General features: G+C 40.5%; 1 protein-coding gene across 3 annotated transcripts in view; it reads right to left on the bottom strand.

The window, feature by feature from the left end:
- gnao1a (guanine nucleotide binding protein (G protein), alpha activating activity polypeptide O, a) overlaps nt 1-27091 on the bottom strand; it is a 97559-nt gene that overhangs the window by 25359 nt on the left and 45109 nt on the right. For all 3 annotated transcript variants that reach the window (XM_086027192.1, XM_086027190.1, XM_086027191.1), the window contains exon 4: nt 4908-5068. In XM_086027192.1, coding sequence (XP_085883318.1) covers nt 4908-5068 — 161 coding nt within the window. The remainder of the gene's footprint in view (nt 1-4907; nt 5069-27091) is intronic.

Below are 27091 nucleotides of genomic sequence, written 5' to 3' on the forward strand. Positions count from 1 at the left end.
ATTTAAAACAGAACCTTCCTATTACGCGAAACCTTTCGTAACTGGAAACATTGTTGCAAGCATAGAGGACGTGGCATATGACGACAGAAGTGAACCTACCTGCGGTTAGATATGTGTCACACACACACGCACACACACAAGGACTCCACAGGCCAGAAGACAACAGGAAGCTGCCATCAATCTTTAATGTGACATTTAGCCCACACGACCGGTGTGCCTTTGTGCACACATAGATGTTGCAGGCATGCTCGCACAATGCAGACGTGACTTCAAATGATCACTGGCCACATGGAACGGCTACGTCTCCTATGCTAAAACAAACACTGTAAATGATCTTACGTTTTCACTAAGTGGCTCTCACATGTGAGCATTATTAGTCTTGACTACATCAGGCACAGGTTTTCATATGAAGTCTATTTTTAATTTCTTTTCCCGCTTACTTCGGATCTCTCGCATCTCTCATGTTCTTTTACGTGACCCTCACACTTTGCTTTGTTTTAACTTCCAGATTCTTGTTCTTTGATTTTATCCAGCGACTGTCGTTTCAGAGATTTATTTGGTCTGATCATTTATTGATGTTCCTTGAACGTAAAGTAGCCCCTCTCCGTAAACTGAATTTACTGCACATTATGTTTCTGGGAGGCTTCAGGTCAGCTTCAAATGTCACTGATCTGGCACACATGCGCGTGCTGGACCCCCTGTGGCCACTAGGGGGGCCCCCAAGAGCATCTAAGAATAAGACCCTCAAATTTCAACACTGGAAGGAATAGGTTGCATTTTGAGGATTAATTGCATGACACCTCGAATGGAGAGAAACTGCTGCAGGCTGAAAGCTTCCCGCAGCAGAAAGTGGAGCTCACCAGTCCTCTCTTAGAGACCGGCGTCAGTATTTCTCAACTACTTGAAACTGTCCATCCGTCATTTTCCATACTGCTCCTCCTGTTAACGGTCTGGAGCCCATTTAGCCGACTTTAGGCAAAGGAAACTAAACCCTGGACCGGTTCCTAGTCAATTACAGGGCACATGTAAAGTAAGACAGTAATTCACACTCACACCGTGACTGAGTGGCTCTGGAACCCACGCTGCCTGCACCAGCGTCAGGCAAGTACACCGTCACTGACTCCAGTTAAAACTGCGTAGTCAATTATTACATTGTTGTCAACTTGTCATTTTCCACATGAGCTAACCTTCAAATGAAGGGGTCACTGGGACATGAGGCATTTGTGGTTTACACAGTACACAGTTAAGCTCAAGCCACTCATGATAGTAAAGGGACTGGGGAAATTATAACAAATAAATCATAACAACTACAAGATTCCATGTAATGATATTATGTGCGCAATAAGACACATGTATTTAACTTTAAGGCATATGTGTCAACCACTAGTCTGCCATGTTGTCCCCAGTAAGAAATATCGGAAGAACAAAACTTGTTTATTTGACTACTTATGGTTCTTTGGTGGGATTACTTTCCCAGTCATAGTTACACAATCAGAATTAGCTCGCCAAAGTCAAAATAAATGCCACACACTTCGCTATGAGCCAGGAGAAACCTGCCCTTTAGCCCGGGCCAAAGAGCAAAGAAAGTTCATGAACTAGACTGATGTCTTATTTTTCCTTACTCTCAACTGATATATTCAAATTCAAATTCTGACACAGTGCTGATTTTCAAGTTTTTTTTTTCCATTAGCAATGATATCAAAACTCTTTTTTTCCCCCCCTCATGAATCAACAACTGAGTGAATCAGTCAAAACTGTCGGGAATCCAATTAAAAGGGCAAGTCCTGTATCTGCCGCATCAGTCCCATTATGGTTGTAATCTTCCGTTTGCTGCGCTCGGCTCATAGAAGAAATACTGCCCCCATCATGCTCAGTCCATTTTTTCTTCACGTCACTGCATGTAATTTCTCAGGATCTATGGTGCGCAGTTGAACAAGGTTTACATGCACAAACATGGCACTTAACGTAAAAGGCGCCCCCTCCCCCGCTTCATTTGTTGTCCTTTCTCCCGCTGTCTCCATCTCCACCCACGCACTGGCACTCAGCATAAATCAGCCATGCTACTGTAATGGTAATTGACTGTGTGCAGTAATAGCTTGTGTATGATCACATTGAGGAAATTATAAATAATGGGTGGTGTGTGTTTGAGTGCACACTCCCCTTTGATTTTTATTTGTACAAGAGATTGTATTCAAAAATCAAATTATTTTATCAGACGGAGAATGTTTCAGCTAGGCCTGGATGATATATCGATTTTTTTTTCCCGCTGATTAACTGAAGGGTTGTTTTTTTTTTGTTGACGACAATTTAAAATGCACGTTTCATCCCCAGGAGCTTCCATATTTTTTGGCCTCCCCTGTTTTTCCATCACAGAGATCCACACACCATAGACTAGGATAACACGGCCACCACTAACAAGAGCGAAAGGTTTGTTGCCAAGAAAGGAGATGTATCGTCAGTGGGTTTGGAACTGGTTTGGGTTTGGTTTGTGACTGCAAGCTGCAACGTTTGGTCAAAGCTCATTGAAACAACAGGCAGTAGCACAACAAACTGATTCCAGCATGATAAGAGAGGGGCACGTTGGAGAGCGATTACCGACTGAAGCGGTTGCTTTGTACAAGTCGCTAAAGGTATGGTGCCTCTATACACTAAACACAGATTGCTCTGGGATTGAAGAACTCTCCGGGTTAATGGAACCTGTTCGAGCATCGGCTAATCTGCATGAGAGAGAACGAGTGCACAACACAATTGCAAAGCCAAAAAATAAGTGAAAGAAAGTGGTGTGAAAAAGTGTTTGCCGCCTTCCTCATTTCTTATTTCTTTGCGTGTTTGTAGTCATGATCTGTATTTGGAATTTGGAACCCTTTTGAATACATTTCGTTTTGTTTGATGTTTGGTGTCTTGTTTTCTTGCAGTTTGTGTCCTGTCTTGCTCCTGAGATTTTTTTTTGTTTGTTTCTACCTGTGCTCATCACCAGTCGGCTCCTTCAGCAGCTCGTGTCTTATCCAGGTGATCCTCAATGTCATGTAAGTTCCCTGGTTTCGTTCAGTAATTGTCGGTTCATTCTTTGTTTTACCTGTTAGTTGTCAGGCCCCCCGTGTCATGGTGGGTTTAGTCTGATTGTCTGTTACTTCGGATCTGTTTTTTTTTTTTACTTTTATTGATAACATAAGGATGTGAACATGTGGCGAACGTCTGTGTTTTTTCTTTTGGGCAATCTTCCTCGGGCCGGACCAATATGCTTGGCGGGCATGATTTGGCCCCCGGCCGTAAGTTGAACAGGCACTAGAGGGTTTTTATCATAAACGCCCTTTTCAAGGTTATGTACAGCATTTCAATCAAATCCAAGTCTGGACTTCGACTAAAGCTTAATTTTGTTGCCATTCAGAAGTTGATTTGCTGATGTTTTTTCAATCATTGCTGCTTGAGGTTACAAATTGATGGCCAAACATTCTCCCTCAGGACTTTCTGTAAAGAGCAGAATTCAGTTCCATCAATCACAGCAAGTCATCCAGGTCCTGAAGTAGCTATTTGTGGATAATGGCCTTCACCGTGATTCGCTGGAGTCCGAAAGCTTTAGGAATGATTTTGTAACTATTTCCAGACTGATAGATTACTTTTTTTTTTTTTAATCATCTGTTCTGGAATTTCTTTGGATCATGGCATTTTTTTGCACTTTAATTAAAAAAAAATTCATTGTATGACTTCACTGTATGAGACAGGTTCCCTTTAGGTGATTCCTTGATTGATCGGGTCTGGAAGGAATCAGGCTTGGGTGTGGTCAGTGAAAATGAACTGAAAAATGTGATTAGCCACAGTAAATTCCTGTGTTAACAAGGTGGGCAAAGACTTTTTCACATAGGCTCAGGTAGCTTTGAATATTTTTTCCACTCAATAAACCAAGCAGAACGAAATAGTAGCATAGCAAGTAGCAAACTGCGTTTTATGTTTACTTTGCCTATCTTTGTCTGATCTTTACATTTGTTTGATGATATTAAACATTAAAAAATGGAAAAGTGCAAGCAAAATAAGAATTTCAGAAGGGGGCAAATAAATTAATCATTTTTGGTCATCTATCCTTTATTCTCATGAACCATTTCGTAAATAATTTGTTTCAAGAATTTAGATTGTTAGCCTCACAAGAATAATTGATGTGGCATATACATTTGATCTGTTTTTGCTCCACAGTCATTATGAATGGATTATTTTATTAAATGCATGAGGTGGGCACATCAGTCCGTCAATCATCCTTCCATAATTATTTCAGGCCAGCCCAGTCTGTCCGTCCATCCGTCGTTGTGGGCAACAGACAATCGATGTTGAATGTACTTACTATGTCACCCGCAGGCGCAGGAGAAGCAGAATTGAGTTAAAAAAAATTAAGCAAAGTGTTGTATACCTTTCGGTCCCACAGACCGCAATGACATTGTCCCATATTGTTTTGATTTCACCAGTCACCACTCTCACACTTTTTTGCTTGCGTGTGACGGGAGTCAGTACATTATCGACGCCAATTGGCTGCTGCCGGCGATGATGGACTGGGACAGCCTGAAATAATGATGCAAGGATTATGTAGGCTTGAGTGTGTATCTGTGCCTGTTTGGTACAGTATTTGGATTGATCCAGTTTTGAGATGTATAAAAGAATGAACTTGTTTTGAGATTTTAATGTGATCTGCACTAACTGATGCATTCTTATTAATTTTCCCCCAAAATGTTTAAGGACATTTAGTCAAATGCCCACCCTTTGTTCCTTGTCCCTTCATTATGTAGGATACAGAATAAAGGTGAATGAAACAATGCAGACATTTGGAAATGACAAATAGCTGCCAAAAGGAGATCCTGCGAGGTAACAAGTTCGAACACACGCACACACGTGTACGCATACACACACACACACGGACGTACTACTGCGCTGAATCGTTGAGCTGGTACTCCCGAGCCCGGCTGAAACATTCCTGGATACCCGAGTCGGACCAGAGACGCATCATGGAGGAAAGAAGCTCGCTGGAGTAAGGCTCTGTGTCCTCCATACGACTAACTACATCACACACCATCTTGGCATCAGCCTAAAGGGAGACAAAGAAGAAAGGAAATAATGTCATGTTAAAGTCTCACAAGGATCAAAGTGTCCCAGCATTAATAAACATCAGCAATTTTGTCACAATGTCGCAATTGGTCTAAAACAGACCACCGTGGTCTAAAACAAACTACCTATAGCCCGATATAATTTAAATGCATCAATACAATAAAAAAAAAAAAAAAGAAGGTGCAACTATGATGAGTGCAATTGTTGAAAAGGAGCTAATATTTTCACATTCCAAAGACATGCATCTCGAATTCAAAGTTGCACATTTCCTATTGGTGAGAATGTGAGTATCGTACGGTTGTTCGTCTAAAGAGTCCCGCGCGCGCCATGATAACCAATCTTGCCTCTCGTCCCAAGTCGGAAGCGCTGGGCTCCTGCTGACCCTGAAGGACGACTGGTGGGAAATGGTTGGATGGATGGAGGAATATAAAGTATAACATCTGCCCATCCAATCATTTAACATGCTGCTTGTGCTCATTCGGGTCACGAGTAAGATGGAACTTATCCCAGCTGACTTGGGACAAGAGGCGAGTCACATGCTAGACAGGCAGCCAGTCAATTGCAGGCAAAAAGAATACCATAATGTCTTGAAATTAGCACTCTGTTCGTACAAGCACTGCAAATAATCCTCAACTGTAATGTACCATATCGTTGCTGTCAATGTCCAATTTTTGATTTTTTACATTTTATTTTCACCTTAATACTAAGTCTGTAATGTGGAAACACCATTCATGTAAGAATAAGAAAAAAAAATGGACATAAATGTTTTTCACAGGGCAGCGACGATATATGATGGTAGTATGAAAACATCGGAGGTGGTACACTAAAATCATACAGCACCAAAAGTGGGCAATCCTGGGTTGCCAAGGCAATGGCAGAACTTTGATTCGCTTGACCGCAAAACAATGTTGCTTTTTAAAGCTGCTATTTTAAGGCACTGTTTCCCCAACTTTATTGTTCCAAGGCACCCACTCTATGTGGAAAAATACTCTCATTGAACTTCTAAACAAAAATATCACAAAAGTATTAATCCTGAAATAGACGTGGGCCTGTTTAATCGAACTCAAAGCTGATACATGCAGGTAAGCCGTGACCGTATTGGATACACACGTTTATCGTACCTTCTGTATGTAATACATCAGTGTTAAAGCAATGCATGGTGTATTTTTTGTTTAAATAAATAATATGATAAAATAGATTTCATTTAATTTACTTATTCATTCGTCTAAAATTGATAACATGAATGTACTATATTAAAAAAAAATGAGCATGATTGGAAAATCATTGGAATAGGGGCGACTATACGCTGGACTTGGGATGGGATGCGCGACCTTGGAGCCAACGGGCAATCGCATACATATCTGCCTCGACCCCTTGTCGCTCAAGTTGAGCAAAATCAAACCAATGCAACAAAAATCGCATCACAGCCGCGAAGCCAAAGCCAATTAGAGTCAGCAAATGAAAGACACGCTGAAAGTCTGTTGGCACCCGTGAGCTTTTCAATCCGTCCTGCAACAGAGACCGCAGACCAGCGAAGAAGTTGGTTTATCTTGTAAGTATATTTGCATTACTTGATTACAGCTGTTTGTTGTCATTTATGTGCCCCAAGTTTGACATTGCACAGCGCACAAAAAACAACCACAGGTGATACCAATTCACTGATTGTCTGATTGACTAGCAGCTTTATTCTTCAGAGATCTACCACAAAAGCAAAGGACACATGTCCCAATGAAGGAAAAATAATATAAAATAGTGACGTGCTGAAGGGCCACAAATGTGGAAGTGTTTTTTTCAGTCCCGCTTGTCTTCTAGAATGCCCTGGGTGTGTCTAGACCAGGGGTTTCGTCCTTATTATCCTCTGCGTGACTTGGGAAAATAAATTAGAAGCGTCCGGTTGAAGTGTATTGTACGTATTCCAAAGAAGGCTGTGAAATTCACAAGCAGCTGTGTGCTTCTCATAGGTGTGGTTGCTGGTGAGACTTGCGGGACAACAAGAATAAAGTTGCTATGTCGTCCATTGTTGTAGGAAATGAAGAAAGTGGTTCTTTTCCACTTATTGAAAACAAGTAATGCCCCATCTCTTCTCTGATACATGTGGCGCGAGGGACACACAAATGCACAAATGAACACCCATACCTGTCCACTTTCGGCATAATTTGTACAGGTGGAATCACCTATTCATACATGTGCGCCATAAATCGCAGATTTCCGTTCACGTGACAGCAGCCATTCGAAAATAATGTGCAACGTGTAAGATTATGTACAGATATGTAAGGGCAAATTACAACTTTCGTAAGATTCAGTGTTCAAGATTGAACAGCCGTGATCAAACTCGGGCGAGGCATGCCACGCCACAGTTTATTTCACGTCCAGTGTGAACGAAGCGTAAGGATCTCTCATGGCACTCTATGCCAAGGCCTTCTGGCTCTGTTTAAAGGTAAGGTGGACCCCCATAATTAGTGGGGGATACGGACCAGGGGTCTCACTTATCAATGCTATGTACACTGAAAAATATTTGTGTTGAATTTTCTCAATTTCTTCAAGTGGCTGCACGAAATATAATCATCTGCATCCAGTAGACTATAGATAAATGTATCTGGTTCCAGATGATTTTTTTTGTGCAAACACCTGACGAAATAAAATTAAGTAACATTCAACACAGCATTTTTTTCAGTGTACACACAAAACGGTGTCTGAAAGATGCGCACGCAGCTTCCTGAGCAAAGTGTGTACCTAATTGAAAAAAAAAAAAAAAAAAGACTTGACGGGGGGAAAAAGTGCGCACGTGTATAGTGGCTGGATTTATCAATGCCGCGTATGCAAAAAATATGGCTTGAAAGATAGGTATGCAATGTCCTGCTTTAAGTGTGTGACTGTCCCAAAAAAAAAACTGATGGGAGAAGTGTGCACATGTATGGAAGCTTTGGGTCAAGAAAATTCAGCGATGCAGTCGGTGAGGTGGTGAATTGAAGATCATGCTTCTGACACGCGTCTTGTTTCACTAATATCAAACCTTCATCGTGCGGATTATATTTATTGATTTTGCAACAACTTTGTTTTAAATTTTTTTGTCTGCCCTTTTATCAAGACGCTGCTCATGCTTTTTAAAGTGCCCTTCTGGGATTAAATGAAGCTGGTGATTTACCACTCGTAAATCGAGAGGAATAAACAAAGGACACAACCACTCTTTTTTTTTTTTTTTTCTAAATAAATCATCGCTTTTCACTTGTTGTATTTTTTTGTCAATAAAAGACTGAACAGTGGCTCAATTTCTTCAGCACTGCACACTTAAAAAAATGTTCTTAAATGCATCAACTGGAAAAAAAAGAACAACTTTGGGACATGTATATCGGCTGCACATGATTAAAAAGTGGTTAACTGTCATAATTTTCGACTTCCTTGAAACTATTTAAATGATATGTTAAACACAATTTAGTCATGTGGAACCGATGTACATATCCGAATTAAAAAGAAAAGGGGCTTGGGGTTCAAAGCCACAACAAAGAAGCTAGGAACTTTTTAAAAAGATTTTACTGTGATACACGCCAGTTTATTACATTTTAAACATGTGCAAACAATGTACAGAAATTACAAAAATTGAATAGGCTACTTTTTTCAGTGTAGCAACGTTTGCATTTGCGAGTTGCATCCCTCTGCGTGAGCGCACACCTGCGCCTGCTATCACTAGAGGAGCAGCAAGGCTCGATGGGTCGCACCATCGCAATTGTATTTATTTATTTATTTATTTGTGTGTGTGTTGGACATCTTCTTTTAAGTCCAACAGCATTCTTTTTTTTCCCCCCCTCGTGTCCCACCGGTCGTGTTTTTTGTCTTTTTTGTACGATGTGCCAACTTAGGCCACCAAACAATATTTGCTTCCTTGTTTCCACCCAACTGATATGCATTGTGATCATAATTGACATTTCACAAAGTGTTCACCAGCATGGCTCATTCCTTTTCATATATTGCAGGGCGGTACCAAAGTTCAGTGACTTATCAATGGAAAATGTCCTATAGGTGCGTTTACGTAAGCATGGTTTTATAGGTCAGTTTTTTTTCGTACTCTAATTTCGGATTTTATGCGTCCCGGGCTAGCCAGCAAATCTGCATAAAATTATAGACCATTAGAAATGTATTGCATTTTTTTTAACCCCAAAGAAGTCTTGCCAAAAAAAACTGAAGAAAACAATAATACACTGACCCCCTACCCATCTTAACCCCCCCCAAAAAAAATTTGAAAAAAGCCCTGCAAATACATGAATCAACGGGTGCTCAGTATGTGGATTGGGTAAGAGTACATTTCTGCTTTTCTGGTAGCAGTCACCTTTAATGACAATTAGTTTCTGGAACATTTCCTAAAAATACCAAAGATTATAATGATGGTTTATGCCAAATCAATTTGTATAAGGTCACAACCCATGTTGGTCTCTTTAAGTGCAATCGAACAAAAAGTTGTTCCTGTTGATGGATGACGTCCAATGTTCGTTTCGGAACTTATATGCAGTGTGTTGCGTGCTGTAAATTATGAGATGTATCCCACTAAAGTTTCTTTGGTCTCACGATGGATAAGGTCACAATGATATTTCGTCAGTTGTCTCTACATAATTACAGCAGGTTTAGACTTTGTCAAATTGCTGCCAGCCTTTGACGTGGTCACAATAAAGAACAATCTGCCTCTCCCTTTATTTCCCTAGTAGTGTCCTCTCTAATTTTAAAAGTAGCAATATGCCTTTGATGTGAGACAAAGGTTACTAAAAACTGAAATGATTTTTATTTGATGAGCAGTTTTGCCTTGTCATTACTGCTGAAGAGCCACTTATGTTCCAATTATTCCCACTGCTTATTTACCTCATCCTCTTATTTCCTCAGGTTAAAAAAAAAGAAAAATAAGAAACCTCCCAGTGTGTAACTCATGTGCGCCTCTCACACTTGTCATCCTTTATTCATTAATCTTCACTCAATCATGAACATCATCTCTGCTATTGCTGCTGCAGTAATCTGCATGCATCACTGTGTATTTGTTCTATTTTCTCGTTTGCTCTCCATGTGTCACTGTCCTCTCAGTTTTCGTTTTGGCTGCAGATTGCATGCCCCATCCTTTATCTTTCGGCTTTTGTCACATTTCTTACAGGTCTTATAAGTGGCATTTCAATCACCACTTCAGTTCGTCCCTCTCTCAGTTGCCTGTACTCTTGTTTTACGCAACTACAGAAAAGTCTTTACGCTACATATTTGCAATCCATCCACTTTCAATCCCATATATCCTCACTAAGAGCACGGGTAAACTGCTGCATATGCTAGCTGACTTTGGGGGAGAGTCAATTTAGCCCGCCATTCACTGTTTCTATTATTTTTCATGAAATGTTCAATGAGCATCCCCACCACCCAAGTATGAGCACTGCGTGTTGAGGAATTGACTCATCGACTTGCAGTACATATCCACACTTATAGACATTGAATAGACAATCAACATCATCATCATCATCATCATCATCACCCTGCCTCTCACATCCACTGCATCTTCACATCTGTCTTTTTAATAAGAATTCATTGCAAGTTCTGCAGTAAGGGCAACAGCAATTTAGCTAAATTGACATTCCAAAGAACAGTAAGAAATAATTATTGTGGTGACGTGTCATTCGCTGTTGTTCAGTCCCAGTCAGATGGTCAAAATGAAAGCGAAATACTGGACACCTTAAAATAACTTGCTCCCAGTCTGTTCGAATTATATTCTTGTATCTTTCAAGACAATCCCCACGAACAATAAAAGTATATCTGCTTTCACCGTGGCAATGAGGAAACACATAGTACAGTACTGCTCTTTAGAAGTGAATATTGAAAACATGTTGCAGCTTGTTGAGGCACTGATATGCTGTTGGCAGAGCGGGCTTCGTTCATGCGTGGGGATCACTTGCCGCCGTAAATGCATATTTCAAATAGGTCTTCTGGTATTGTTTGTAAAATGCACCTTTCTTTTTCTTCTTGGGCAGAGACTCTCACCGCCTTCTGCCCATTGCAAAGAAACTTTGCAAATACAGCTGTTTATTTTACTCATTTTGCTACCTTGTGGCTTTAACATTTGCGTTACACGACCGAAACGACAAGCGCCAGTCATAGATGGATGTAACGGAGAGAATCCAGTCACTTTTCGAATTAAAATATTTTTTCAGCCTCGGATAATAAATACAGGATGTCCTTAAATTACGAACGATTTCCGTTTCCTACGGTGGCAATGTAACACGAATTTCCGCGTAAGTCAGATTTCACCCTTAAAGTCGAAATTCATGTCGAAATCCTTCAAAAAACTAAAATACATTAAAAAAACAAAAACAAACCAAAAAAAAAAGATGCTGTACTTAACATTACTGCTGAGAGGTGGATGGAGAAGATGGAGGGACAGGTGCAAAAGGCAAACATAGTCACGGCGCACAAACATGGACAAGCACTATGCAATAGCTAGGCAGAAACTTTGCGCATGCTCAACCGCAAGGAATCTTGGTCTTTGTAGTACAGGAAGTGCTTGTATGTGCAACCCACCGCAAATACATAAGCAGAGGTAAACAAGCTCCGTGACACAGCACAAAAGCACACTTTTAGAATGAGGAGGAACTCAGCTACTTCATTAATGTGGTGAGTGACATGAATATCAAGTGTTTTACTGACAGTTCAAAGTAACAAACGGAAATCACGTCCATTTGAGTCGCGACGCCCGTGCGTCGCCGTTCACATCGGGTTATTCAAATGGCAGAGCAATTCTGTCCGCTCATTCATGCAAACATTTTATTCCGAATGTTTCAGAGATCGGAATTTTGACCTTAACCCGAATATTGACTGCATGCAAATGTAGTCACAATGGTGCTGGTGACAAAAGAGAAGAGCAAGAGGCACGGGCGTCGTAAAGGCGAAACGTCGTAAGTCCAGGACTTGCTGTACACACAACAAATACAAGTACTGTATTTTTTTCCTTTCATCTGTGCGGCCTGTTGCGGCCCGGTGGTTGGGGGCCACTGCTTTACATTACAAAAATTTCAACACAACACCATTACTGTCACACAAATAAATACAGCGGATCTTCCGGTTACGAATGCCCCTTTTTACATACATTTCGAATTCCGTACAAGGGTTTCATGGGAAAACGACCTCACGTACTATTTTCGATATACGAACAGAGTTGGTATGGCTGAGCGGATGCATCCACGCTTCAATTCTTCTCGTGTTGCATAACACTCAATGGCAATGTGCATAATGCATTGCTGTGATCTAAAAACTAGCAATATCCCACTGCAGCTTGAGGCAAAAGCCATTTTATATGGGCAGAGGTTCTACCCTAACCCAGATCTTAAATACTGTACCGGTAAACATTTTCAGACCATTTCAAATTGTTCCAATTCTTTAGAAGGGGAGTGTATTGTACACTTCTTCAAGTGATACTAATGTGGTTGAATGACAGCACAAAAAGGAGCACTAGTATTGTCAATCTCCCCGGCTTTAACCAAATCTTTAGTCTCCTCTTTCAGCTGCTGAGGCACCATGACACCATGAACGTGCCCTCCTTCGGTATACTGTACTGTAAAGCTTCCGGCTGCTTCCACTTGGCAGTCGGCACCTATTCCACAGGACTGGATTCGATTTCATATAAGCGTTTTTTTTTTTTCCAGTGCAGGTTAAAGCTGAGCTTCAGCTTCCTCCTGGTGATTTATGCTTCCAACACTCTCCTCACAGCCACAAAGTGCCTGATAGGGAGAGAGAGTTTGTGTGTGTGCATGTGGATGTGTGCAAATGAGGTTCAGTGCAAAGTGAAACCCAGCCTGTTTTCTATTTGTAAACTTTAAAGTGCTGGGCAGAGGGCCACAGACACACTTAGAAGCACTGTGCAGGCAAAGGCTAGCATCTAAACACATCATATTGAACAGGGTCAGTAGTGTGAATGTGAGTGCATTGTGTGTGTATGTGATGGTGAAGGGGCTTTTTGTTGCACAACCGTCTGTGTTTTGCATGCATTTCCCTTATAATTCCTCTCGACCTCACACTTAGGGCCAAATATCAATCTATCCACTTAACCATGCACATCATTTTATGAACAAGAGTACTTGACAACTTTCAAAGAATGGCAATTAACAATTCCTTTTGTATTGACAATTATTCAGTTGAAAGATTTAGACAAGCAGTTCAAACAAATCAACGCTGTAAATATCTGTTAAAGGTCCTCTGTAGAGGTGAGAACATTTCCACTTATTGTAAATTAAATTAAATTAAATTAAATTAAATTAAATTAAATTAAGTAAATTAAATTGACTTAAAAATTATGGATGAAAAAAATTCCCCCCAAAACAGGCTCTATAATTTTAGGGAGAGATGGGCACTTTATCCTATTTTGCAGGTCCGTCCTCCGTCCGCGACCTGGGCACCCTTCTGTCATTGTCGCTCTGTCCTTGTACATAAAAATAATCGTCCTCCGACCGCGTCTGTCCTTGTCCTGTTAAAGCGCTTCCGTCTTTACATTTCGTCAGACCATATCCCTTGAAAATGACATCACAGTTGCTCAGTGCTCAGCTAACACCCAATTACGGCTCACCTGTTTTCTGACGCTGAGCCATGATTGGTGGTTATCTGAGCCCTGAGCAAGTGTGATGTCATTTTTAGTTGACAGAAGTGACAAAATGGCCGCCCGCTGAGATGGACAAAAACAAGTGGATTTTACTGCTTAACTCGTATTCCACAAACCCAATATTAATAAGAATCCAAGGTATTGAAGCATAGAATATATTCTTGTAAAGGAAATTTTGGGGTTGACTTCCTCAGTCATGAATAGTTCTTTCATCCCAAAGCAGTCGAAGTCTGACAAATGTAGGATTTATGCTGTTGGGGTCACAGCAGAAATTCATGGTACACTGTATTTTAATTTATTGATTCTTTCAGTCCAAAGAGACACAGAATAAGGTTTGCTATGATTAAACGGTTCACAACCTATCATGCATGTCGCACTCAAGGCCAGTGGGCTAAATGCCGCCCGCCACATCATTTTAAATGGCCTTGTGAGAGCTTTAAAACAATGCAACTCTTTAACAATATGATTGGAAGATGCGTCACAAATTGTACTGAGCATAAACTGTGTCCCAAAATAAGTTTTTTTTTTATGTTGGAATTTTGCAGAACCTAGGCCACTGAGATAAACAACCGAGCGTCAGTGGGTAAATTACAAGGAATTTTACAAGATAATTGCAGCTGTTTGTTTTTATAACATGTCTCATGACATAAACACAAACACATTTAAGTACTGCAGACAAAGCACTCTCTCAGATGGAACACAAAACTTTCAAATCAACTTTGGTCTATATGGTCTATAATTTTATCAACCAATTTCTTGGTATCTTTGGAAAACGTTTTTCCAATTGGAAACAATAAAAACGGAAATAACCTGTCCCAGTCAAACTCACTGCGCACATTTTTAACTGTCATACACGTGCAAAAAGAATTTAATAACTTTTATTATAGATATTATTATTACACAATAAAATACTCACGTCTACACTAAATTGATGAATGGTGAGGGTCAAAGCGAAAAGGATGTGCATGACAGTTTTGAACATTTGGATCACGTAGGTGTAAAAAGAAGTTTATAAAACACACATACTGTACTGTACATACTGCACACTATTTTTTGGGACTAGTTTATTTTGTCTATTTGATGAGCACTTCTCAACGTAGCATGTACACGCAATATACCAGCAATATCAAGCAGATACCTATGCGGAAAAACAAACTGATGTGTGTCCTCCATCAACAATCTGTTCCTCCCCACAACCTCCTTCCCTCGCCTGCCTCCCACCCTTCTTTCTATTTTTGGACAAGCGTTTGCTCTTTCAATCATCCCTTTCATCTCTCTTTACGATCAAACTGCGTTTTTGTCATCTCACCTTTACTTCTGGCTGTAATCATATAGCCAGCAAAAAAGACCAATCCACACAAATTATTTCATCATTTCCAATTAGCATTCCCTTCCTCTGCTGTCTGCTAGCACGCCCCACCCTCTCACTCCACCTCTCTTCTTCACTCTCTCGCAACTATCCTCACTCTCTCACTCCTCCGCATCATGTGACTCTCAGAAGCAGTTGCCATGGTGACATCCTCATCTCCCAAGAATGCAATCTTGTCTGTATCCCTCTCTTGTGCCCTTTCCATCTATTCTGCAGCACTGCTTCTCCTTCACCAATATCATCTCTTCCATCCTTCCATCTACATGTCAATCCTAATCACGTGTTATACAGGGTGACCAGAAAAAGACGGGAATTTTTGAATGCATTCGTACAGGAGGACTCCTTCTACAGAAGATAAGTTTAAGGTTTCAAATACTGTGAATCAAATATTTTTCTTCCGTCACCCTTGGTTTTATTGGATTGTTAAAAAGTTCCCCTTTTTTTGTGTCGCCCTGCATAAAAAAATATTTCCAAAGGTAAGATTACCACATGGTTCAGAACGGTTTGTTTGTATTTGTGTATCAATACTGGATACAGAGGCGCAAATACTCTCCCCTTGTCTCTTGTGGTCTCCCACACTCCCTCCTTCTATGGAACAAACTGCTGAATGTTCCAAGAGATTAAATATTTAACTGTTGCTCAGCCCTCCTATGGCCTGCCCTACAGATGCATTGACACACACGTGTCAAACGAATGTGTTTGTGTGAGTGCGGTCCGGGCTTTGCACCATTGGGGCTTCCGTTAGCACACTCGCAGGGTGTCCTGCAACCACACCCACCCACTGAGGAAGGAACCAGTGGATGTGAAGCTACACGCTCTGTGCTATTATATGAGTGGATGATGGTGGCAAACATCACCTCGAGAGTGTGGTAAAAATCTATTTCATTGTCCTCATCTGAAGTGCATATTATGAAGAAAGGATAAGCATCTTTTTGTAATGTTAAGAGTTGCAGCTAATATTTTCGACTAGCTAGTAGTTGCTTTCAACTCATGTATTTGGTCCATGTACAGGTAGTACCTTAAATGCGCATCGTGGTAATGTTAAAATATTTTTTAGACACATTATCTAAGCTAAGTAAAGCCTTATTGCACATGCAACACTTCTGATGTTGGCAGTGACTTCAACACTAACGATGGTCAGTGTATTCATTAGACACCTGCTTGTCAGCTGCTGAGTGTCCAAAACAGAATGTAATTGTACAGAAAACAGATGGGAGTTGAGCAGTGATCGAGAAAGCCATTTTTTGTGGAAGAGGTTTATCTGCAATTTTTTGTCGAATTTTTGGGGTTTACAAAAAACGAATACTTTCCAGTGTATGTCAATGGCTGTCAAATACATCGTATTTTTGCTATTTGTGGGGCAGCCCGGACCCTATCCCGTGCCGAAAGCGGGCTTTCACTGTATAGTTTTGATTTGAAATATCACCATTAGATGGCAGACTTGGCTTGCAGCAGTTCTGCTCTGTAGTACAACGTGAGTAGGCCCAATAATTTTTTTCACGGACTTGGGAAGACACGCAGGACAAACATAGTACCTGAATAATAACATTTTGTGTGAGTGGAGTTTTGTGACAAAAATGAACAAAATTTGTTGGTCTGCTATTCACCAATTTTGTGCCATCCTTGAATGGTAATTTTATGTACGAGAGCCCTTTTGCACTGGGGGAAAAATCTGAGTATGTGGTTGTTCTTTGATTATTGAAACCTTTAGTTGTGGAAGGCTGGATCTCTTATATTGTATGTATGGACACATTTTGTCCATACTTAAAACAGTGTTTTTGTCATACATCTGGATTTAGAGGCAGAAACAGTGGAAACAGTACTACAAATAAAAACAAGACTACTCCAAAGAGACCAATTTCAAAGCCAACCACCTGCTTTATCTTATGTCCTTTATCCATCAAAGTTTATTAGATGAGAAAACTAATGTAAACAGGTGGTATGGAAAACCTTTATATGCGTGGATGGTGGAATCATGGGAATGATCTCTTTCTCTGTCTGTGTTGGCCAGTAGCACTGCTGCCTTTTGTGTGTGGGTCCTCTCTGGGTACCCCAGTTTTCTCACACAGTCCACTGTTTGGTTAAATGAAGAATCTAATTATCCCTAAGTGTGAATGTCGGTGTGAATGGTTGTCTGTCTCTACGTGTCTGTCCTGCGGTTGACAGGCTACCAGTCCGGAGTATCACTCAGCCTATCACCAGGTCAGCTGAAAGAGGTTTAAGACCCTAGCATAGAATGAGCAGCACAGAAAAATACCAACTTTTAGAGTAAAATGTTGTCAAATGTACATTCTCTCCATCTTTTCTTTCTTGGCGGATTTTCTTTGTGCACGGAACTTCCTCTCTTTCTTGCAGTTTCTAACCTCTTTATTTGTACAACTCTCCTGAAGCACTTTATCATTTAGTGTATCTTTCTTCTCATACACCATCTAAACTTAGAAGCACCAGTGAGCTGTCATGCTGCCTTTCTTCTCAGAATCCACACTCAGAAACACACGCACACGCGCACCCCTCCCCCCACCCCCCCACCCACACGCACACAAACTTGGCTAAAAATATGTAAGCCCACATGAAACATCGGAAGGATGTTGCTTTGTTAAATTTGGAAAAGCAAAGGGGTTATTAAGTTCAAACCAAACATAGCACAGCACAGATCAGCCAACATTGCTGCATAGATTTCCAAATCTCTATTTGGTCAAGCATAAAGAGAAATCCTATGCTTGAGACTACAAACAGGTAGTTCTTAACATTTACTGCTATGTTTGAAATTCAGTAGGGCAATTATCCAGTATATACACAACCACCCACAGGTCGACACCAGCACATTATATCTCGGGGATGTGACGATTTGGTTCGCTCCGTGCAGCTGTAAAAGCATCCTTCTAAGACTTTCTACAAGAAAGGCTTTGTCTTACGTGTCTGTAGACACTAAGAGCAACTGGCACAGAAGAACATTTGTGAGATTTGAGGCCACTGATGTTGAACCTGAAAGACAGGCCACGGCCTGCCTCACAACCTCTTTTATGGTTCATTCCAAAATTGGTTAATGGGGTTCAGGTCATGGTGCTGAAGTTCTCATCACACATCTTGATAATAATTACCTGAATGTGTGAAGCCACAGCAGCTGTGTGAGCTTGCACTACAGACACAATTATTTTCTGTTTCACTGAATTCTGTCTGAAGACACAAGCAAATAAATGCTGGCTATATTACGTCTCAAATTTTGCGTAAAGAGTGCAAAAAGAGGCCGTATTGCAGGTTGACTGCACTGTTCTGTAAAATTCACTTCAAAACATTGTTGACAGCTAAGGCTAATGCTTTAACTCAACATTTTTCCATCTGAAGTAAAACTTTAAACAGGAAATCGTAACCTTAGTTATAAGGAGCAAGAACAGGCGTTAAAAAGTAGAAAAGAAACAGGCCTAATTCTTGACTGAAATCATGTGGCTTGAAAATTAACATCATCCTCACTGAAACTAGAGGTATGTTTAATTCGGGTCTTGCGGAACAATCCACGACACATGACACGGATTACATTTTGCCATCGGTCTGTGACCACTTTGGGATGAAAGAGGTGGTCAAACTGCTCAGAAGCATGCAACCAGGGAGCACTTCTTATGTATTTAAATAAAGATGTGATGTGATGATGTGAAGATGTATTCTCTGGGTCCTCTTCTTATGTGCAGGGGCGTAGCCAGACACTGAGAGGGGTGGCCAAGGTGACACAACACTTTTTAAAACCCGGTTGAAGACACATTTCTTTTCTCGGGCTTTTGATCAGACCTGAAATGTTTGGCTCTTTTCTGGTGTCAATTGTATATAGTGTTTTATGTCAATTTATTGGCTTCATTATTTATATTTTATTTATATCTATATTTTGTTGTTTTTCTTGTATTTATTGTATTGTTTGTTAAGTGCTTTGTTACAGCTCTAGCTGTTATGAAATGCGCTATATAAATAAAATTGTATTGTATTGTATTAAGTGATGGATGGCCAGGCGTGCGTGCGTCATTGATCATACCATCCACAGTCAGGGTGTCATGGCATAAAATTCACACAAATTCAGAAAAGCGCCCATCACACTCATTAACTCATTCACTGCGATTGGCATATTTATTTGTCTTTTCACAGTCCAGCCATTTAATCCCAGGAATTACATTTTTTTCCCCAAATTTTTTTCCAAACGTTAGCGTAAAATAGGATCTAAAAAATGTCCGGCAGTGAATGAGTTAACAAGCAGAAACAAGTCAAAATAAAAAGTAGCATTTTGCTGAACTTAATTTTATAGATAATGCTTTTTTTTGCCGCTGCTTTGCTCATAGTTTACTTCATGGCTCATTCATTAAAATCATATGTAAAAAGCACAATGACACAAAAATCTCTTAATTTCTTAATTCTTCACAATTCTAAATTTTGCATTTTACTTAAGGTTGTTTCTGCTTGTATTATGAGTGTGTATGCAAGACTGGCATGCGTGTGCATTTGATTTCACGAAACCAGGACAGTGGATGGTACGAGAAGACAATGACTTCTCAGCCATGTTGTTTGCTTGCTATGGCGTGAAAGTAATGATTTTCATTTAATTGATTCTAACTCTTAAATGTCCTTAACCTAAGATTGAGTTTGCATTCAGATCAATTGTACATTTCGTTTTTAAATATGCACATAATAAAAAAAACATGCGGCAAAGTATCAAGGGCTCTAAGAATATTGCATCCATGTGAAAATGGCAGAAAAATAAGAGATATCAACATTTTCCCTCGGTGTGGGGGTGGCCAGAGATTGAAAAGACCAACATGTAGCTCGGCACCTGCTTCTGTGGATATCACTTGAGGGTGAAGTATATCCTGATTTGCTTTCACAATAGTATACACTTCATTATGGGGTAAAACTGTGTACCTAAGCGCAAGGGAGATCACTTTAATGGATGATGAATAACTGCAATAGCCCACTGATCAGTTGCACAATAGCTTCTTTTTTTTTTTTTTAAGAGCTGTTGTGTTGAAAATAATGTGTATATATGTAACACCACATTTAATGTCGCAGGATTGGTTCAATTCTGGTTCAAAAATAAGGGTAGTGCCCTTATTTGGATGTGTCTGGATGGTAATACTGTATTGTATTTTTAGCCTTTGGCAGGTAATAAATCACAGTCTTACAATAAGCAGTTCCTAGTAAGCGATGCACAAATGATTTGAGTCATGCATCCTTGCAACGGCTGAAGTATTATGCTGATGTAACACAAACCCTGAGTTTGCTGAGCGATACAGAAGGAGAGGAGGGAGGAGATGCAGAGAAACAGGGAAGCAGGGACAAAAAAATGAAGATGACAAAAAAGGAAAATAAAATGACTCTGAAAGTCAAAACAGGGAATTAGTTAAGGGCTCTGTTTAACTGATCATATACAGATAATCATGGCCAAAATATACCCAAGTGGATAAGAGGTAAGTGATTATGTGTCATGAGTGTTCCATGAAAGTGGCTGTTGAGCCTGGTTGCTATGGTAACCTGAGAGTGACTAGGAGACTGGTGACACGTTTTTAATGGAAAACGGAATGTAAGGATACAAAAACACGAGAGGAGAAACTTCCTTTAATGCCACGCAACTGACTCTGTCCCTAAAAATCTTCATTTTCACAGTTACAAATCAGCCAGGAAAAACCTAAGACTTGATCTCTCATTCCATGAATAAAACAAAACATAACCACGTCACGTAGCCTGCTGCATGTGGCTGTTGAGCTGACGGCAGGTTTCAGCATACCGCCGTGCTAAGAAAAAAAAAATCACTATTACTTATTTGCTTAATTTGCTTTAAAAATCTTGCATCAGCTCATCTTTCTTACAGAATTGACTCAATTAAGCGCATCATATTGTTGCATAGATCAGAGTTTGCCATGGCACCCATTTTACATTACATCACAATGGTAATAAAACGTTTGAATAATGAAATAATGGCGATCTGGTCTCAGTTTACTTGCAAACTTACCATATTTTATGGGCCATTAGGTGCACTGTATTATTAGGCACAATATCAATGAATGGCTCGATTTTAATACATATTCCTGCATAAGACGCAGGAAGCATTGTATATTAAATAGTTTATTCTAATTGTACCGTATGTTTATTTGATCAAATTAGCGCTATTATGCTAGGTTCAGACCAGACATGAAATATTGAGTTGCGCCGCGTGTGTCGCTTGCTTTTACACAGGGGATGGCAAATAAGTCAATCTGGTGACCAGTGGTTGTGTTAATACTTGAGCTAATGTTAAATGCTATCTTGCTTGACAGTTCAATGTCTGTCAACAAGTCAATACATTGATTATTATCCAACCTTTCAAAAAAAAGAGGCTGGCTGTGTTGTTGACCTCGTGCCGTTCCGGTTCCACATGGTAACATTGGAAATATGCCGCCAGAAAAATTGAGCTTGCGAACGCCGCTTTGGGCGAGTAGGACAAGACTTCCAATAATTCTTAGACACAAAAGCAGCAAGTAGTTCTAGTTCTAGATGCGGATGAGAATGACAACGCGAACGTAATAGGAAGGAATTTGAATTAAAGACGACAAACTGAAAAGCTGACGTCCATCCCATAAATAGGGCACGCCGCATTATAAAGAGCACTGTCAATTTTTGAGAAAATTAAAGGATTTTCAGTGCGACTTATGGTCCAAAAAATGCAGTACCCCGTGAAATGTTAGTAAATGAAGTAAAATGAGATCATTTCTACCCGCGACCCTGGTGAGAATAAGCGGTTTGGATAATGGGTGGATGGATGGGATCATTTCCTGCGGTATTCCTGATGATGTCTCATGGCATACTACCATTTCACAGTACGCTGGTTGGTAATTACCGGCAGGGAGTGACCGAACAAAGAGAAGGGAAGGAGGAACAAGATAGCTGTTTTGGCATCAGTCGACTTTTGGATGCTCCTCTTGTGCAATTGTCCAAAAGCGTAGTTGTTTTTTTTAAATGTAGGTTAACTGGGAGTCTCTCATTCTCAAATTTCTCAAAAGCCAATGCAAGTCATGGATGGAATGATCCGATATGGCGATGTGGGTGTATGCGTCGAAAAAGCTGGCACTTGTCTGGCTCCAAAATTCACTCCACCATGACAAACATGTATTGTGTGCGTGTCTCCAAGTGTGTGAGGATGTTTCTTTTTTTGCATGGCCTTGGGCAGAATCTTTACAGTGGGCCTAGAAAGCAGCAGATACACTCTTCTCACAGCCTGGCTGACTCGATGCTTTTCCACACACATGCACACACACGCACACACTCTTCCCTTTGTCTCTGAGCCACTCAGCCTGTTACTAGTCCATTCAAGCTGCTCTGCTCTTCCCTCCCTGAGAACTGTCATCTTACAAAGTAGAGCAGCTATGGGCAGGGAGAAGCGCACACACACGCACACCAACAAGGGGCTGCGAGCACTGAGGCATATTATCGTATGCATGACAGGACTCATACAAGATTTGCCATATAGCGCTAAGCTCACAAAGAACACAACAGAATATGCAGTCATTAAATCTTGCTCTGTGTCCTACAGCGTTTCTTACAGTGTGTGTCACCCTCTTGAGAAAAAAAAATGCCTGGTACTTCAGTGTTTATTGCCTATACAGTACTTTGGTTCAGCAGCACATTGACTCTAATAAAATTTGTGACTGGCATTAAGTATATAATAATAATAAAATACATAATTAATTGCAACACTTAATACTGTGTAACATACACAGGTTTGGTTTAACGAAAGTCTGCTATACTATCTTTAAAGAGGAAGTCAACCCAAACATGGCTAAAATAATACCCAATTGGATAAGAGCTAAGTGATTATGTGTCATGAGTTTTCCATGAAAGTGGCCGTTGAGCCAGGTTGCTATGGTAACTTGAGAGTGACCTGGAGACTGGTGACAGGTTTTTAATGGAAAACGGAATGTAATGATACAAAAACACGACAGGAGAAACTTCCTTAAAGCAGAAGTCAACCCAAACATATTTTTTTCAAGAATATGTTCCCTGCAGGCCCACTGGTTGAAAAACTGCATTCTGATTAGTTTTGCGTTTGTGGAATATAAGTTAAGCAGCAAAATGCACACGTTTTTAGCACGCGGCCATTTTGTCTTCTGTCAACTGAAAATGACATCACAACTGCTCACAACGACGAATGACGGCTCAGATTCAGAAAACAGGTCAGCCGTGATTGGACTCTAGTCGACTTAAGTATGCCACTTAAACACCTTCATACAATGTACACACTCTGGGTGGAGGGCCATCGGGGCGTGACACTGACAAAACTGTCAGTGTGCGCATTCTCCTGTGGACTTGACCCTTGTCTGATGTCCGCGGGTCTGTGGGACCCGCATTCGTTTTTTTTTTTTTTTTTAAATTACCAAAGGCATATGTGATAACACACTGTTATGGGATTTAAAAAAATATATATATTACATATTATTTTTAGGAGTAGCACATTAATTCATAAATGTGACCTAACAATGGTAAAGGGCAATTAACAATGTTTGCTGTTGCAATCTGTTGAGTATTTAAACAGAAAATTATTTGATTGTGTTGTTTTAAAAACCCCAAACTCTTATGACTCTGTACCTCACGTCTTCTCCCGAGTATTGGTGAATCAGTTTTGCCCATTATCAACAGCAGCCTGTCTTCCGGTGGAGTCCCCCAATACTTTTAACATTCTGTGGTGCAACTCCTGTTTAAGAAACTGGCCTTGATCAAGGTGTACTGTCAAATTTTAGACCCATTTCCACGCTGCCTTTTATTTCTAAAATTCTGGAAAAAGTGGTACACTTACAGTTAAAATCTTTCTTGGATGAACATAATGTCACGGAGGTTTTCCAGTCAGGCTTCAAGATGATGCATAGCACAGGGTCAGCCCTGTTATGTGTTTTTAATGACATCCTTCTGGCAAATGACACTGGAGACTATGTGTGTCTTGTTTTGTTGGATTTGACTACAGCATTCGATACGGTAGACCACGGGATTCTTTTTGCTTGTTTGCAGCACCATGTGGGAATTAGTGGATGCACTCTAGAGTGGTTTGGATCCTATTTGGCTGGCAGTACTTTTTCTGTTAGCTTATGTTCCTCTGAATCCCGCTCTGCCACTCTATAGCATGATGTTCCACAGGGTTCTATTTTGGGGCCATTGTATTTGCTGCCCCTGGGTTCTATCCTTCGAAAACACGGTATTTCCTTCCACTGCTTTGCGGATGACTGTCGAATCTATGTTCCGCTCTCTCCGAGCTCCTCCACTCCTACGCACCTTTCCGCAGCCTCAGGTCTGCCTCAGAGGGGCTCGTGCCTTTTCGGCTGCTGGTCCTTCCCTTTGGAATGACCTTCCAGTAAATGTTAGGCAAGCCCCCCTCTCTGTCCAATTTTAAAACCCGTTTGAGGACACATTTCTATTCTTTGGCATTTGATCCAACGCGAGAGCTTTCTGTTCTTTTGCGTTGTCTACTGTATGTCTTTCTACCGTAAAATCCGGGAGAGCGGATACGTCTGTGTCTTTTTTTAATCCAATTCTCCGTCTGTTAGCCAATTTAATGCATCAGAATATACACGTGATGGTATCGTGAGACGGCTGAGGATGTTGCCGATCTTTTTCGAGCCGTAGGCTAATGGCGGACACCGTGGATCGCCGGGAGCTCTGAAATAACTAACGGCAGTGATATGTAGGCGACAGGCTTGTGGACTTTGAACCAGTCAAACATAATATGATAAGGTTAGTAGACAATGACGATATTGACGTCTTTGTAACAGAATAGAGGATGGTAATCACCACTCAATTTTTTTTAAATTAAAATAGTGCTTCTCTTGCACTGACACGTTATTTTTACATCTTCGATTGAAACAGTAAATAATGATAAACTCTGCCTGTGTGAAAGCCACATGTCTAAGCTCTTTAATTCTTTTGGATTTATGTTTCTGTCTGCTACAGGGGCTGAGATATTAATCATTTTGTAAGTGTTGAATTTCTGGGAAAACTTCAGGTTTTCAAGGGTAATTCCAAAGGCGACCTTAGGTTTTGGGGAGCTGTTGAGCCAGGCGCTTTAGGCCTTAATGGGTTAAGACAGAGTTGGTGAGCTATGTGTGCTTTTTTTTTCTTTTTAAATACCGCTGTTAAAAAAAATTGGTATTAAGCGGTTTTTGACGCCGAAAAATCACGGTACGGTACTGGTATCTTGTGCAACACTAGTATCTTGAAAGTGTGAGAGGAAGGCGTGTAAGGAATTGACTGAAGCGCGAAGAGGAGAATATGCCCTCTAGTTTGAAATGTAAATGTGCACAATCATATTCAAGGTAAAACCAAAGCACAGCAAGAATTTAACAATCTTTGTTGGAGTTTTATCTTTTGAATTAATCTGTTTTTAATCATTAATTCGTTGCCTTTTGTAAGGCACTTTTGATTTGACTTCTGTGTGAATGGTGCTATACACAAACTCCGCTTCCCTCGACTTACCTCAAGATACTGCTGGTTGTTGTTGCAATGAGATAAAATTTGAGCCAACCTTCAAAGCAAAGACAAAATGGAGTACCGTATTAAAAGGTTGAAAGTGAGTGAGGATGAGTGACAGAAAGCAGGAAGTAGATGTGCATGGGAAGGAAAAGAGGCTCCAACAAGCTTTCCATTAAAAGTCTAGACATGTAGGGGCCCGTGTTATGTCATTGCCAGCTCACACACACGCAGATACAAAAGCCTTTCTTCACCATCTGATCAATAGAAGTAGCATTTTTCAACACTTGCATAAAAGGGGTTTGAGGAGATACACTCTTGTCACCGGGAAGATTGAAACTATCCATCCATTTTCTATTGCACATGTCCTCATTAGGGTCACGGGTGAGCTGGAGCCTATCCCGACTGACTTTGGGCCAGAAGCAGAGTACATCTTTGACAAGTCGCCAGCCAATCGCAAGAAGGTGGAAATGGGACCTGCATATTAAGTAGGGATGCACCTTAATTAAAATTCTTGGCTGAAATCAAAAAACGAAAATGAGGAAAGCAATGCAGAAAAACGAAACAAAGGAAAAAAAAAAAATCCTCGACTGGATCATTTTCTGCACTATGCCAAATTTGTCCAAGTCTATGTTCATACTGCAGGTCAATTGCGATTTTTCTGTCTGATGTGTCATGAGTTTCAAGTCAGTTTTGGTTTTGTTTTCCAAATCCAACCTTGGCCTCTTTCATATGTGGATATAAATTGAACATATAGTCCATGCGACTGCACTCTGGACGCTCAGGTCACGCTCAACTCACCAATACGTCATCAAAAGGAGACACACGTAACAATTGCTCCACAAACAGACAGGCGGCAAAAGCAATGGTGGGTGAAGGAGCAGGAAAGAGTCAGTGGTGAAAAGAAGTTCCTTTAGCGCTAATACATTTATGGGGAAACCAGTCAGTTCAAGCACAAAACGCCTAACCGAACACTTGTTTCTGAGGTCTGTGCTAATGAGGCTGGTATTATCTCAAACACATTTAGCCACATGAGAAAATAAAAACGCTTGATGGTTCTTAAGGGAAAAAAAACAGGAACAACAATAGTGAACATTGCACTTGTTTTCTCAAAATGTAGCCTTTAGCGGGGGGCAGCCCAAACGATAACCTCATATAAAGACACCACTGCAGAAAACACCGATTCAGAACAAATGTCAGTGTGTCTTCATATGATCAAACTAAGAATAAATATCTGCAAACAAACACTGAGATGATATACACACTGCAAAAGGACATAAAGTACCTAAGAACATCGAACTGTTTAGACTGATATGAAAAAAGAACATGAATATGTCCGACTATCAAACGGACATATATAGGTCGAGTGAGCTCATCAATATAAAAGCCAGCACAGAAGGTAGAAGAACTGGACAGGAAGATGGATGTATTCTTCTCCAAGCGGGAATATAAGCCTTCTATCTAAACCACCCTGCTTGCACACCCGTCACAGGGGACATTCCATTTGAGCCTGAATTATTTATGAACAGAGAGATGTAGCTTTTTATGACGTTAATAATTGA

The sequence above is a fragment of the Filicampus tigris genome, chromosome 4, assembly GCF_054856515.1.
Source record: "Filicampus tigris isolate MCC_2025a chromosome 4, RoL_Ftig_1.0, whole genome shotgun sequence".
NCBI lineage: Eukaryota > Metazoa > Chordata > Actinopteri > Syngnathiformes > Syngnathidae > Filicampus > Filicampus tigris.